The sequence below is a fragment of the Emydura macquarii genome, unplaced genomic scaffold (assembly GCF_026122565.2).
Source record: "Emydura macquarii macquarii isolate MOO-44397 ecotype Brisbane River unplaced genomic scaffold, CSIRO-AGI_Emac_v2 contig_2924, whole genome shotgun sequence".
Lineage (NCBI taxonomy): Eukaryota > Metazoa > Chordata > Testudines > Chelidae > Emydura > Emydura macquarii.
In genome coordinates, this window is record NW_027133061.1 from 5,088,541 (window position 1) to 5,104,170 (window position 15,630).

At 63.2% G+C, this 15,630-nt stretch overlaps 1 protein-coding gene across 1 annotated transcript in view; it reads left to right on the top strand.

The window, feature by feature from the left end:
* Positions 1-15,630, top strand: part of NECTIN4 (nectin cell adhesion molecule 4) — a 36,446-nt gene extending 20,816 nt beyond the window's left edge. Inside the window, exons 2-9 of the mRNA XM_067569445.1 lie at positions 5,609-5,962; positions 6,468-6,758; positions 7,325-7,445; positions 10,045-10,196; positions 11,091-11,238; positions 12,256-12,334; positions 14,021-14,110; positions 14,942-15,630. Coding sequence (XP_067425546.1) covers positions 5,609-5,962; positions 6,468-6,758; positions 7,325-7,445; positions 10,045-10,196; positions 11,091-11,238; positions 12,256-12,334; positions 14,021-14,110; positions 14,942-15,205 — 1,499 coding nt within the window. The 3' untranslated portion in view covers positions 15,206-15,630. The remainder of the gene's footprint in view (positions 1-5,608; positions 5,963-6,467; positions 6,759-7,324; positions 7,446-10,044; positions 10,197-11,090; positions 11,239-12,255; positions 12,335-14,020; positions 14,111-14,941) is intronic.

Below are 15,630 nucleotides of genomic sequence, written 5' to 3' on the forward strand. Positions count from 1 at the left end.
ACAGCCGCGTAGCCATGGGGGCGCGGGTGGCGGGATGGCTTAGCTGCCTTGGGTGCGATCCCCCGTCTATACTGGGGCACAGCGTTCATAGGGGCATAGAGTCATGCACACACGCACTCACTCCTGCATAGACTCAGCTGGGGCGGTAAGGCCTGGTGTTAAATACCAGGGCGGCACGCAGACGTCTACACCACAGGCGCAGGAGGCGTAGCTTTAATTTGGCTGGGGCTGGGTAGTCGTGGTGGCACGGGCGCCAGCATGGCTCAGCTGCCCCGGGAGAAGCCCGCCAGGATGCTCGGATGCCAGCCGGCTGTGTCTGCCCTCCCGCGGTCACCCCTGCTTCAATCACGTCTTCCCCTGGGGATGGACGGTCCCACTGACGCAGGAGATGCCCATGGGCACGGCAACGATGGGAACCTTTGCCCAGCTGAGTCGGTCCCTTCGCAAGAGTTCAGGCTGGCAGGGAGGCACAGGGACAGCAAGCCACGGAGGAGGAGATGGGCAAAGAGCTGCCTGCCTCCATCTTATAGACCGGGGACCTGGTCACAGCGGGGCAGGGGGCGCCAGGCCTGGGCACTGGGAACGCTGGACATTTCCCTCTTCATCTCCTGCTGGCGTTGACAAAGGTGCTGGGATCTGGGCTGCTGGCGAGTGCCCCTGAATACGCTGCAGATGGTCTCTTGTAACGTGTAACCCCCCCCAGGTCTGCAGCCCCCTCTGGTGCCAGCCGCCTGGCTGCATAGGGCAGATGAGCACGCCGGTCACCGTGTGGCATCCCCCGCGTTGCAGCGTGCCAGCGTGACTCCTAGGCTCCACGCAAGGCCCCTGGAGAGAGTCTGTGTGTGGTAGAAGTAGTGCTTTGATCTCATGCTGCCCAGGAGTGAACGTCACGGGCAAGGGACTCCAGGGAGGGCATCTCCTAAAGGCACAGCGAGGGTCAAATCCTGGCCCCGTCAGAGTCAATGGGAATTTTGCCATTGGGGGTCGGGATTTCACAATAGAAGCTGCCCCAGCCCCAGCCCCAGCACGGGGTGAGTCTCCCATGGGAAGCTCCAGGGCTGTGCAGAAGATTGATAGCCACAGTTCCAAAGCCTCCAACTTGGAGATTTTCAGTTTCACCCCCAACCGTTAGACCCCAGGGAACAGGGGGAGCCTGTGAAATCTGTGGGGTGATTTCTGGGAAAGGAGGGCCACATCAGAGGGAAAATCCCTATCTGTCTGTCGGACTCTCCCCCAGTACAGATCCTGGCCAGTGCTCTTCGGAAACACCCATGGCCCAGACTGAAACTGCAGACGTGCACAAGGATACCGTCCCCATTTCTGCACGGCCCTAGGAACGCGGCCCTAGCGGCCTCCCCAGAGCCCTGCCCCCACACTGGTCACATTAGCGACCCCTGTTCACTTCCTTGGAGGGTCCCTTGGGATCTGCATTCTCTGGGCTGTTTTCTCTTTTCTTGCAAGTCCCGCATCACAGCAGGAAGGCTGCTCTGGTGCGCAGGGGACACGGGAGACGTGGATTTGAGGCCTGGCCTGGCTCTGTCACAGGCTCCCTGTGTGACCCTGTGCAAATCACTTAATTTACCCTGTTCTGCCCTGGAAAGTGGGGGTAGGACTTCCCTGTCTCCCAGGGGGGTGGTGTGACTAAGACCTATTAACGGTGGCGAAGTGCTCAGATACAACAGCGCCCAGTGAAGTACACAGGTGGATACATCAGCAGTGTGTGCGCGGGGGGAGCCCCGGTGTGATGCTGCAGGGTGGGCTGTGAGTTGGGATCAGGGGAGCTGAGTCCAGGACTGGGGCGGCAGAGGGGCTGTGGGTCAGGATTTGAGCTGTACGAGGCGTGCAAGCCTAAAGCACCCAAGGCTGCTGCAGATCCGAGCCGAGGGCTGCGTAAGAATCTTACGCAATCCCCAGGCCCATGCTCTGCCGAGCTGTGGCTCGCAGGCCTTATAGAACAGCAAACACGTCCGTCTAAGTATGACCCTTTCGGACTCCCTGTTCGTTCACGGGCCACAGGGCTGGTGCTGCGAATCCTCGCCCCCGGCGCGTTTTTAGCGCCAGCACTGACATAGTCCCTGAAGGCGAATGTCCCGTGGTGCGTTGGAGGGCGAGCGCATTTCTATTCGATGGTGATCTCTGCCATTCATGCTGTCGGCGAGTTACGTTAAGTCACACGGCCTCGTTGCTGTTAGCTGGTCGGATGACTGATGTCGCTCATTAATACAGCGCAAAGTGTACATGTGATTTACGCAGCCTGCGACTTGAGCCTGGTGTCAGAGCCTGGGAGAAAATGTTGGACATTAAAGGGCTCGTTAGTGGAGGAAGGCAGAACGGGAACAAGGGGCTGGAAGTTAAAGGTAGACAAATTCCAGTTAGAAAACAAAGCCCGTTTCTGTGAGTGAGGGTGGGTGACCAGTGGAACAAACTCCCAAGAGAAGTGGTGGATTTTCCATCTTGCAATGTCTTCAGATGCAGAGCAGACGCCTTTCTGGAAGAGCCGCTTTAGCCAAACGCAAGTTATTGGGCTCAGTACAGGGGGGACTGGAATGTGCTGGCCTGGGAGATACAGATCTAACGTTCTCGTAGCTTCAAAATCTCTGATTCCTGTGACCCATGGCCAGACAAAGAACGTACTGGGAGGAATGCCTCCATCACGCTGAATAACAATTGGGACCTGAGAACTCCACCGGCTGCTGGTGGAGAATTAGCGACGCAGGGAGTGGTTCATTCCTATGACGGTGGATCAAAACAGATTTTGAAGGAGATTTAAACACCCACCAGTTTCCAGTTCAGTAGGAAGCCGGCACTATGTAAATAATAATACATCAATAAACCCAGCAGCAGTAGCTAAGAACGCAGGTTTTTCCAAAGCGAAATGCAGCTTGGAAACCCCAAGGTTCGAGTGCTGTTCTGAATCTAGAACCCCTGGTTCTCAAACGGGTGAATCTAGACCCGCTGTGGGTGGAACGGTTCGTTCTGGGAGCTGCCTGTTTGCAAGGGTTCCGGGTGGAATCCCTGCAGTTCGGTGGGTAAATCCGGATGCTGGGAGGGCCAGACTCCAGCTGGCGTCAACGAGCAGCGTTCTAGGGATGCTGGATTTACACCAGATGAGGGCTTGGCCCCTGATTCCCAGCAGGTGACGCTACGGCTGGTTATTTTCAATGGCTTCTAAATGTAACAAAGCAACTTCTCCCCTCCCCGGGGGCCCAGGGGCCTGGACAGGGCTCCCGTGCTCAGTCTCAGGGCCAAGTGGCTGTTAGCAGGACGGGTGAGGGATGCTGGGCTCTGACCCCAGCGTCCCAGGCTAATGGCCAGAAGTGATGCATACCTGGTCCGGCTAGGGACCTGTCCCGTGACTCTTTGAGCGGTGTAAGCAGACTCCAGTGCAGGAGCCCCGGGAAACGCTGGGTGGGAAACGCACCGAGTCCCATTCTGAGATTCCCAGGGAAGCCACCAAGGAGGTGGGAAGTGCCTGAGCCCTCTCCAGCGGGGCAGGGCCTTCGCCCAGCTTCTACGCCGGCCCCTCGGCAAGGGGGGGTGAAGGGGAGGCTGTGGGGAGAGGAAGGGAGTGCAAGCCGCACAAGCTGCTGCAGGCCCCCGGCATGCGAGCAGGCAGGTTTTTCTGGACTCGCTGGCCCGTCCGCTTCCCCAGAGGGAGCAGCATTCCTCCGTCTGGAGAGAGGCCAGGTGTGAACGCAGCACGCCCGCCCGCGGCAGTGACCCGCAGACGTGTGCGCTGCGGGCCGGCCCGGCTGAAACGCAGCCAGCGCCTTCCTCACAGGAGCTAATTAGATCAGACTCGTCGGCAAGGGCACATGGTCACATGGGCTCTCCATCCTCATGCTTCAGGGTGGGGGGCTGATCGCCAGCTGGGGGACAGGAAGGAACGAGTCATCCCGCCCCCCTGGGCTGGTATTGCACACTTAGGATTGTTTGCCTTTATTATTTATGTATTGTTTGCATTACTGCAGCCCCAGCCATGGACTCAGACCCATTGTGCCAGGCGCTGTACATTATTTATTAGGTGTATTGCGGTATTGCACCTAGTTGCCCTTGTCACGGACCAGGACCACACTGTGCTAGGGGCTGTACAAACACAGAACAGAGACAGCCCCTACCCCAAGAGCTGGCAATCAAAGTTTGAGACAATAGCTAGATACAGACCGATGGGGGAACTCAAGGAAAGCCGGAGAAAAGAGGGGACAGGATGGCCCGTCAGTCTGTCCTGTTATGGCAGGAGGGCTCTGGTATGGTTAGTGCGCCAGGACTGGGGGTCTGGACTCCTGGGTTTTGTTCCCATCTCTGGGAGGAAGGCCCCAGGATTGTTCCCCATTGGGGCACTGACTATGTGGCCCAGGGCACATTATAGGGACGCAGCTTTTGTCAGATCGGACGGGCCTGTCGGCGCACGGAGCCGACTGTCCTGCCTCCAGCTGGCGCTTCAGAAAATGGTAAAACTCCCACCTGCCCCTGGCCTGTTTTCTCGGGCCGTGCTAGGCAGGAGACCAGACGAAGCGCTCACAACGCTGCTCCCTTCTGGCCTTGGATGCTGGCGGATGCCAGGCCGGGTGAACCGCTGCTCTGACCCGCTGCACTGATTCCTATGTGCGTCGGGTGAAGAAGCGACCATCCCGGGCCCCCCCAGGAAATGCTCTCCACCCAGCCCGGGACTCTCATGCTCTTGCTGACCCACCTTCTGCATTCCCATTCTGTTGAGAGGCTGGGTGTTGGCATGATGCCCGGGGTGGGCAGGAGATGGGGAGGCGGATCCTAGTGGCACAGTACCTGCCACGTAGCTGGCACGACTGCCAGGGAGCCGACTTAGCTCCGTGCCAGGGAACAGTGAGGACGCCTGCTGCCGTCAGCACGGAGTTGGCAACACAGCCGCTCTGTAGGGTGTGATTGCGTTGGGCCGAGCGGCTAGTGGTACTTGGGGGCTGAAGAGCAAGAAGTGCACCGTGGGCACAGCACGGGCGTGGGGCGGGGGTCGGGACTCCTGGGTTCTATTCCTGGTTCTGCTGCCGAATCACTGGGTGACCTCGGGCAAGGCACATCCCTGCCAGGTGCCTCGGTTTCCCCGTCCGTAAAATGACAATTCTCTCTCTGTCTCTCCCGCCTGTCCTCCGAGGGGCTCGGAGCAGGAATTCAGCCCTCGCAAGGCTGCCCTCTGGGGCACGCCTGATCCCATAGGGGGTCGGGAGCCGGTTCCGTGGAGCCATCCCAGTTAGGACTAGCATGGGCTGATCCCAGAGGTTCCCCATCCCCCCCGTCTGGGTAGGATGGGCGCCTGGTCTGCCTCTGGACCAGCTCAGATGGCTACATCTTTGGAAGGTCCGTCTATCATGGGTGCTTTGCTCTGGGGGGGGGATGACATCTTAGGATGTATCCAGAGCATTATGGGAGCTGACCCATTGTGTGTGGGGTCCCTCCAGGCGGAGGGCTTGTGGGGAGAGAAGTTTGCCCATGCTGGACCTCTTCTGAGGACTTCACGGCTCCCGGCACAGGCCCGGCCTGCCCTGCTCTGTGTGGCTGGGGCGGGGGGGGGGGGGGGGGGGGTCTTCGTTCCCTGGGAGCCGGGGGTTAATCCTTCCCTTTCCTGTGTCCCCAGGGTCCCTGGCGGGGGTGCTGGAGATGGAGCCCAGCGTCACCGCCGTGCTGGGCAAGGACGTGGTGCTGCCGTGCCGCTACCGGGCCCAGGAGGGCGAGCAGGTGGTGCAGGTGACGTGGCTGAAGCAGGGCGCCGACGGGCAGAACCTGGAGATGGTGGTGCTGAACTCGGAGTACGGGGAGCACGTCCAGGCGCCCTACGTGGGGCGGGTGCGGCGGCGGGCGCCGGGGGCGCTGGAGGACGGCGCCATCGTGCTGAAGAACGCCGTGCAGGCCGACGAGGGCGCCTACGAATGCCGCCTCATCACCTTCCCCTCGGGCAACTTCCAGGGCGGCATGACGCTCAGCGTGCTGGGTGAGGGGCTAAGCGTGGAGCCCACCGGGCACCGGGGGCTGCCTGGCTCCGCCCCACAGCTGGTCTCTGCCCCTGAGCCACTGCAGAGATCGGGGACACGCGCGGGGGGTGCCCCGGCCATTGGGAGAAGAGCAGCCCTCAGCCCCAGCCGGCCGGGGACCTGAACTCTTGGTCTCCAGGCCAGGCTTGTGCCGGGCGAGAGGGACCCCCACGGGGTGGGGTGATGCAGCGTGGGTAGGGGGAGCTGAGGATGCGGGCATGGGGTGATAGCAAGAGGGTGACAGCCCTGGACGGGAGGGGGGCTGTTTGTCTGTGTGGGGTCCTTTGGGAGGGGGGGAGCTGAGCCTGCTCAGGGGTGTGAGCCCCTCGGGGGGCAGGAGCCAGGCCCGAATGGCTTCGCCAGGGCAGGAGTGGGGCCTGCGTGGGGGGCACTCTCCGGGCTGCGTGGGGCGCCGTGGGGTGCTGCCTTTCCCAGCCCCATCACCGCTCTGCGTTCTCCCTGCAGTGCCCCCGCTGCCGACCCTGAACCCCGGCCCCCCGCTGGAGGAAGGGCAAGGGAGGACGCTGGCCGCCTCCTGCACTGCCGAGGGCAACCCCATGCCCACCGTGACCTGGGAGACGCAGGTGCAGGGCACCAACAGCACCCGCCACTCCTCGCACCCCCGCTCGGCCTCCGTCACCAGCGAATTCTTCCTGGTGCCCGGGCGCAGCATGAACGGCAAGAGCCTCACCTGCGTCGTCAGCCACCCGGGGCTGCAGCACGAGAAGCGAATCACCCACGTGTTGAGTGTGGCCTGTACGTCCCGCCCTGGCCGGCTGCAGGGGGGCAGAGAGCCCCTGGGGGGCTGCCATGGGGAAGGGTGGAGGCCCCCAGAGAACTAAGCTGCCAGGGGGGCAGAGATCTCCCCAGGAGGTGCCCTGGGGCCCTGCCGTGAGGGGGTGGTGGCCCCCTGGCATGGGGGAGGGACAGCGACCCCCGGCAGTTGCTATCGGGGAGGGGGGGGGGAAGAGATTCCCTTGGGAAGCTGCCATGGGGGTGCCCTGGGGCAGTGGGAGGGGCAGAGACCCCCAAGGGGAACTTCCATGGGGGAGGGAAGCCATAGACCTCCTGGGGGACCTGCCAATGGGGCGGGAGGGCACTTACCCTCTGGGGGAGAGGGCTTAAGGGGAACCCTAGATCCCGTGGTGCCCCAGAGGCTCGGTTGAGGGGTTCGGGACGGGGGGGGGGGCCCATTTGCACAGACTGAGGTGGGGTCACTGATGGGAAGGGTGCAGGCTGAGGGGTGAAGGAGGGCCCAGATGCCCAGCGTCCGGGCTTTCCTCTCTGCCCCCCCTCACGGCCGTTGCCCTCCCCCTGCCCAGATCTCTCGGACGCGTCGGTGCGCGGGCACGAGGAGGAGGAGGACTGGCACGTGGGCAAGGAGGGCGCCTCTCTGAAGTGCCTGGGCGAGGGCAACCCACCACCCACCTACAACTGGACCCGGTAAGCGTTAGCCCCGGCGTGCTGGCAGGGCTGCTCCCCCCACCTCCCCATGCTGCTCCAGGGGCGGAGGAGAGAGCCCCTCATTTCCACGGGGAGGGGGCAGGGCTGGAGGGCTGGGGCGCTCCAGTCTGAGAAGCACCCCAAGGTTTGGACTAGCCTCTCGACCTCGTGGGTCAGGAGGGCCCGGCTATGGGTCTCATAGGGGATGCCATGAGGGAAGGGCCTGCCCACGCCCCACCCACCTCCACCCGGCGTGAGGAAATAGAAGGAGCTGGTGTGACCCACGGGGGAACCTTCTACTGCTACCGGTTAGTGGAGATCCTTGTGCGGCTCAGGCTGGGGTTAGAATTCTGCAGGTCCTGGGTTCAAATCCCCCTGATGAGCAGCCTGCGCAGGGGGGCAAAGCTCCCCCAAAGGTTGTGTTGTGGGTTGGGGGCTGCCCCCCAAGCCATAGGCCTGTCTGTAGGGAACAGGTTCTTTGGTCCTGGTGACTTCAAAGCCAGCGAGTTGGTGACAAATTCTGCATTTCAACGGGCAGGGGTCCCAGCTGAGCTGTTTGAGGTTTGCCTGTGATTTCACCCTGGCGGCTGTGAGCTTCCCCTGAGCAGTGCCCTCCCACTCCAGCCCACAAAATCAATTTCATCTCCATCTTCTTCCTGCCCACCCTCTCCCCTGCCAGCCAAGGCTGGGTGCCCGTTAGCCAGGTCCCAGATCTGCGGCTGCATTCCCAGCCAAGGACGCTCATGATCCCAGGGGCTGGGAATCCGGGAGGCTGGAGTGCAAAGCTCCCAGGAGCCGTTCAAAGGGAAGCTCTGTTCTCCATAGACACTGATTCATCGCCCAGTCATCTCTGTTGTCTTGGGACTGCAGGGACCGGCTGGGACATGCCAGAGGTCACGGGAGGCAGCCAGGGGCCAAAGGCACCTGCAGGGAGGAGAGGCAGAGGGGAGCGTGGGGCTAGCGAGGCTCCCTGGGTGCTCTGCCCTAGAAGGAGACCTGGGAATGCCCTGCTAGGAGAAGCTGGCACCAAGGAGGGTGTGCGCCAGCGCCTGGCACCATGGGACGCTGGCCTGGGCCAGGCTTCGGGTGTTACTGCACTGAGTGTGCTACATACTCAATGGCTGGATCTCTCTCCCCATGCCGCCCCCTGCCCCCTGCAATCCAGGCCTGAAACATTCTGGGCTTTGGGGAAACGCCCCTCTCCCCTTTTCCTTTCCCCTCCCAGAAGCTGCCACGGCTCCCTGGGCATCTCCCCCGTCTTTGTGGGATTTCCCGAGCTGTGGGAGGGGCCAAGGGGGCCAGTTCCTGGGGGGCTGTATAACTTGAACCCCTGGAACCTGCCTGGTGGATCCTGAGCCCCTGCTTCAGGGCAGGCCTGAGTGGGGGCCAAAGGGGCATGTGCTTCCCAGTAGCAGCAGCCGCCGAAGGGTTAACACACCCAGCGAGCCTGCAGAGGGGAAAGGGCAGGGGTTTGGGTGGCATCCCACGCGTGTCTTGGGTGGGGGAGTGTGTGTGAGTCCACAATGAAGAGCGAGCGTGAGATCCTGGGATCATTCTTGGGTGTAGCTGGCTTCGTGTGTGTGTGTGTGTGTGTGTGTGTGTGTGTGCATGTACCCTGTGTGTGTGTGCTCATGTGAGCATTATTGTGTGTACCTTTGTGTGTGTGTGTGTGTGTGTGTGTGTGTGTGTGTGTGCTCATGTGAGTATTATTGTCTGTACCCTTGTGTGTGTATGTACTTGGGTTTGTGTGTGTGTATACACCTAAGTGTGTAGATGTGATGTTGTGTACAAACGTGTGTGTTTGTTTTTGTATTTGTGCCTGTGTGTCTGCAGGTGTCTGCCTTGTGTGCCTGTTTGTGCATGTGTGTATGTGTAAATTTGAAGGTGTGTGTCTGTGTGCACACTGACAATATATATGGTGTATATGTGTGTATATATCGTGTCTGGGGAGATGAATTTGTGTTTGGGTGTCTATGTGGGCGTGTGTGTGCGTGCATGTGTACGTTTGTGCGTGGGTGTGTATGTTTGTGTTGTTATGCATGGGTGTCCATGTGTCCCACTGTTCACATGCCTGTGTGTCCGTGTGGTTGCATGCACGCCAGCTCCAGTGGCCCACGTCACACCGACTCAACCCCAGTGCGATGACGCACGTTGCGGCCCGGCGTTTCGAGCCGTGTCTGGACAGGCCCCGGCACTGGGCTCTGCCGCCGGGCAGGAACCGTGGGAAAAGGCAGGGAGCCCTTTGATTTCAGCACCTATTGTTCAGGGTGTCACGGCTCGCCCCGCCCACCCCAGCATACCTCCAGCCGCCTGTCCAGGCACGTCGGCCTGGGAGGCAACCGGAGGGCACGGGGCTGTAGGGAGGGCCATGGGCGGGAGGGGCTGGGGGGCACGAGAAGTTCTCTGTGTGGCTCTCTTGTGTCTGTGCATCTTTGTCTCCGTGTCTCTCTAATCCAGGGGTTCTCAGTCTGTCCCTCAGCATCCCCCCCATCTAGCTGGGACCCCCCAGCACAGACCCCGCTTGGTTAACCCCTCCCTGATCAACCCCTTGCCCTCCTCGCTTAGCTCCCCCTGCTCACCCTGCCCCTTTGCTCCCCAGGCTCAATGGCCCCATGCCCGAAGGAGTGAAGGTCAAGGGGGCCACCCTCCTCTTCCAGAGACCCCTCACCCCCGACGACACGGGCGTCTACGTCTGCCAAGTCGCCAACAGATTTGCAGCCAAGGAGGTTCGGGCCAGCGTCAGCATCAAAGGTAGAGTCTGGGGCAGGCAGGGTGGCAGCGCCCCCCTGTGGTGGGGTTTATAAGGCCCCTTGTGGTAGAGGGGAGCTTGGCTCCGATGGATCGAAGAGCGCAGACATGCCCTGGGGCGCCACACAGTATCATCCTCAGTCCGAGCCTGGATCCGGCAGCCGGGCAGGGGACTGCGGGTTACCCTGCCCCTCCGTCGCTGGGCCCTCTGTGTCTGGGTCCAAATCCGGCCCCATTGAGTTCAGGCACCTTCCCCCCATTAGGGCCTGAGCTCTCCTGGAGGAATCTGCACGTCTTGTCCCTGCCACCCAGCAATTGCTCTACGGCCCAGCCCTTCTCGGTGTCAGGGGGGGCTGCAGAGTCCGGGAGAGCATCAAGGCTTGAGCTCGTCGCGGGTCCAGCACCAGAGCCCAGCCGGCCGAGGCAGCGATAGCAATTCAGTAGGGAGCGTGTCGAACGCCGAGCCCCGGAGCGATGCTAGGGGGTCCTGCGCTGCGCTGTGGGGAGCAGGGTGGGGGATCCGTCGCCTTCCAGAAGCAGATTGGCTCTTCAGAGTAGCACGGGATGGGGCTGATAACTAACCGTCAGGTATCCATCTGTCCATCCCTCCGTCTGTCCATCCTTCCGTCCGTCCATCCGTCTGTCCACCCACCCATCCCTGTCCGTCCATCCCCCCATCCTGTCCGTCTGTCCATGCATCCCTACATCCGTCCATCTATCCAGGCGGCCCAACATCCATCCACCCATCCGTCTCTCCAAAGCATCTGTCTGTCTAATCTGACACCCCGTCAGCCCCGGCGTCCAGGTTCCTGCCCGCCCACCCCCGTTGCTCAGACATCAGATGGGCCGGGCTCCCCAGGCCGCCGTCTTAGCCTGTCCCTGTCTCTCCCCCGGCAGAGAGCGAGCTGCAGAAGGTGCACGTGGTCTCGGCCTCGGTGGTGGCGGTGGGCGTCATCGCGGCCCTGCTGCTCTGCCTGCTGGTCCTGGTCGTCGTGTTCATGACCCTGTACCACCGACGGAAAACCAGACGCATCTCCAAGAAATAGTAAGAGAGGGAGTGGGGTAAGGGGCTCCCTGGGACCCCCCCGGCAGAGATACCTCAACCCCCCTCGCCTGGCCCCTCTGCCTCGCCTCTGGAGGGTCCCTTGTCCACAGGGCCCACAGAGAGAAGAGCTGAGCCCCTGCACACCTCACTGCAGTTGGGAGCCTGCCCCAGCGTGAAGCACGGTCACCGTCACTCGCTGGGTGGGGGCCTCAGGCCTGGGGACCCGACTCCCCAGCGGGGCTGGGCAAGCGGCAGAAAAGAATCAGCTGGGAGGCCCGGTGAGCAGCGTGGGACGGATGGTGCTGGCGGCTGCTGGGTCCACTGCAGAGAGCGGCTGGGCAAACTTCTGCCAGCCCCCCCATTCCAGCCCTGAGCTCCCCCCAGCTCTGCCGATGCCCCTCAATCCCAGCCCTGCCCCCCCACGAAGCCTTGTCATTGCTATGAAAAAAGGTGTCTTTTCATGTGGCTAAGTCCTAGCGGGGCTCGGCCTGGGCAGCTGTAGTTTTAACCCCTGCCGGCTGGTCAAGGCGACACATTAAAACCGCGGCTGCCTTCTCCCCGGGAGGGTTGTGCTGCGTTTCCGGTCCCACGTCAGACATCGCCTGGGAGTCGTCTTTATCCACGACTGAGCCCAGCGCAGGTCGAAATGACGCCCTTCAACCCAGGCCCCTGCAGGATGGGGGATCTTCCAGGAGCCTCGCTTAGACTCCTCTCCCCTCCTCGCCCCTGACTGGCCCCTCCCCAGGGGCAGACATCCAGACTCTGGCACCCGGATCCTGCCTCAGGCTGCTCCTGGTGGGAATCAAACCCCTGGCTTCCCTTATCGCTGCGCTAACCTCTGCCAGGCCGGATGCAGGAGGCTGGGAGCAGGTCTCAAGGAACAGGCCTGGAGGCAGCTGGGCCAGCCCAGCCCTGGGGTTTGATGAGAGCCCGCAGCTCAGCCAGGCCGGGGGGCTCCTGGGGCTGCCCCGGGGACACGGCTCTCACAGTTGGCCCTGCTGTCTCTCTGCCCGGCAGCGAGGAGGAGCTGACCCTAACGCGGGAGAATTCCATCCGGCGCCTGTACTCCAGCCACAGCAGCAACACGCGGAACCAGGTGAGGGGGCTGGGAGAGCGGGGGGAGCCCCATGGGGAGGGAGCGGGGCGCCGGCAGGGGGATATTCATCTCCCCCATATTTTGGTGAATTTTCTTCCCATCGATTTGCAGGGGAGCGAGGGCAGTAAAAATCCCAGCGCCCCCTGCAGGGAAGATGTGGCAGGACACGAGTGGGGTGTGGGGCTCAGAGGTGTGGGGCTCAGGCTGGCTACAAAGCAAGGCCGTGCCCTGTGCCGTTAACAGGCGCCTCTCGCTGCCGACGGCCCGAATCCCTGACTGAGCCGGAATGGGGCCCAGCTGGCCGCTGATCGTGAAATGCCCTAGCAGAGGGAGAGGGGTGGGCACCGGGGATGTGAGACCGTAGGAACCAGGTTCCCTAAGATCTGCCCCCTTCCCCAGGGCTGTCCCCATTTGCATAGTCATTTGCATATTTTTGCAGCTCTGCTGCTTCCGGGGGCTGGTTTTGCACAGGCTTCTGGGGGTCTCTCCCAAGGTGAGATGCCCGACTGTCAGTCTGGCGTCCGTCCGTCCCCCAGCACATGCAGCGCAGTGGGTGTGAATTAAAGGCAGAGCCCCGGGGTGGGGTGGAGGTCCCCAGAGGGCAGCGGCAGGCTCAGAGTCGTTCGCCGCGGTGGCTGCACCCCCTGCCTGAGAACAGTGCCACGGGGAGCGGGGGCCCCCTCTTTTCCTGGGCTCTCTTCTCGCCCCACAGCTGGCCCCGCCAGGGCAAGGCTGAGCCACCCATGGGTGCAGTGACGGCATCTCAGCCCCTGCTCCCTGCGCCGGGAAAGGCAGGACACTGGGGAGCGCTCTCGGGGCTGGATCCCCCCATGGCTGCTGGTTCTGGGCTGGCCTGGACGCTCAGGGCCGCTTGGAGGGTCGCCCTCTCCTGCCTCCCCCGGGTCTTGGTTCCCCAGGGCTCAGGGTGACCTGTGCTGGCTGGGGTCCTGCCCAGGACTCGCTGCCTCCTCCTCCGCCTGCAGTGGGGGTGGGAGTGTGTGGGGGGGGAAGAGGCTTCGTGTGGGGAGGAGGAGGCTACAGGGACCCCTGGGGTGCTGGGGAGAGCCCAGGCCCCGCAGGGAGGGAGGAGGCTGCAGGCTTCATGGAGGGAGGCTGCCCAGCCCCGTATGGGGCAACTGGGGGTGGCTGCCCAGGGCCCGTAGGGGGTAACCAGGAGGTGGCTACCTGGCCTGGTGGGGGCAACTGGGGGCAACTGCCCAGGGCCCCGTAGGGCAAAATCTGAAACTGAGCCCTTCCCTCCCACCCCGCCAAAAAAGACCGTGGAGACAGAAGAGCGTCAGACGAATTCTGGCTGCGGGTGCAAAGATGCTATTACCAGAGCAGAGGTCGCCCCGCAGCGATGGCTCACGTGCCCTGCGGGCCTGGGTCTGGGTCTGCCTCCCCCCTCCGGCACGGGCACCCGGTGCGCGGGGTCACAGCGCCGCTCAGCTCCGGCCCGGCTGCTCCTGCGTCGCAACGGGGGAGCAGCTGGGTCGGATCCGAGGCCCGGCCTCGTGCCCCGGCGCCCGGTGCCGCAGCCCCATTGGCTCCAGTGGGTTTGGGGACCAGGTCGAACCTGGGACTGGGGCAAACGGCCCCTTTCGCCCTGCCCCGGCTGGCCCTGGCTGTGGGGAGGCTGCCGGCACCAGGCGTTTGTCACCCTCCCCCTCTCTCTCTGGTTTTCAGACAGAGGAAACCCTGCACCTGCGGGGGGACAGCCAGCAGGGCAGCCTGCGGGGGGACAGCCTGCGCGGCACCAGCATCTGCTCCGTCATGGTGAGGCGCGGCCCTGGGGGCGTCCTGGAGAAGGGGGGGGGGGCCTCTCACGCAGCTCCCCCTGCAGGGCGGCTGCCGTTGCCCCTGTCGCGTCCCGATTCCTTTTGAACTCGGAGCCGCAGGCCCTGGGGAGGCGCCCCCGGGAACCCCACGCAATGTCCCGTGGGGTCGGGCCTGAGCTACTGGAGAGCAGTGGGCCTGGCCCCACGATGCGCCTGCCTGCAGATCCCCCTGGCCAAGGCCTCTGAGGATGGGCCAAGGGGGCCGGTTAGCAGGGACGTGGCCTGGAGGGCAGGTGGCCCGGCTGCCACATCGCCCCCGAGTGCAAAGCCCCATGTGCAGCCGGGAGACAGGGATCAGAAATTGGCCTTCCTCCGGCATTGGCTGGTGCTGCGCCGGCCATAGGCCCCCTGGCATTTCCCGCGGGCGGGGGAGGCCTGTGCCCAGAGAAGGTGGGTCGCGATGGGGCGTCTGACATGGTGAACGCCCGCGAAGAGGGGGTAGGATCAGAGGCGAAAAGAGGGCGAGAACAAGTTTAAAATCACTTAGACGCGTGAGATGTCTCCAGGTCACCGGGGCCCGATGGCAAACATCCTGAGACCCTCTGCACGGCACATGGCATCAGGGCAGAGCCCCCAGAGAGCTGGTCCCCTGGCCTCGGCGAGGAGGACCCGAAGTCAGGCACCGAATCCCCTGCCACAGCGCCACCCGGGGGCTGCCCCGGGATTCGCTAGTAGCCAGAGGATGGGGGTGGGAGGAGGCATTCAGGGACCGGGGGGCTTCCTGCTCTGCCGCCCTCCCCTGGCTCAGTTTCTCTCTCCCCCGGCTCAGAGCGAGGAGGCAGAGGGGCGCAGTTACTCCACCCTGTCGACGGTGCGGGAGATTGAGACGCAGACGGAGCAGCCCCCGGCCCCGGCGCCCACCGTGGAGGAGAAGGAGGAGAAGGAGGAGGAGGAGGAGGAGGAAGAGGAAGAGCGGAACGACGAGAACACCATCAAGGCGGCCATGACCCACTTTGTGCAGGAGAACGGCACGCTGCGGGCCAAGCCCACCACCAACGGCATCTACATCAACGGGCGGGGCCACCTGGTGTGAGGCTGGGCCGTGGGCACGGACCGGCCTGGCGCCACGCCGCGCCGGGCCCTGGACACGCGGACACCCCTTGCAGCCTGCCAGTGCCTTCGGCTGGGGCAGACCCACTGAGCCCGCAGGGTCACCTGCCCTTGTACATACAGCCTGCCCTGACTCTGGTCTTCTGGGGAGAGCGGATCCGGTTCATTGTGGGGCAAAAGGGCCTCTGGGCAGTGGGAGGGGGGTCCCCTTCCGTCCCGCTGGGGCCTTGCTTCCCGCAGCAGCCTGCCTCCTAGATTCTCTCCATGGATGCATCCTGCCACGCCAGCCCCGAGGGCCTCATGCCCCTCGGAAGCCAGCTCCTCCCTCTAACCCCCACTGCAGTGGGGCTGGAGGGGGCGGTGCCTGCCTGCCCTGCCTATCCTCGGAGACACGACTAGCCGGGAAGC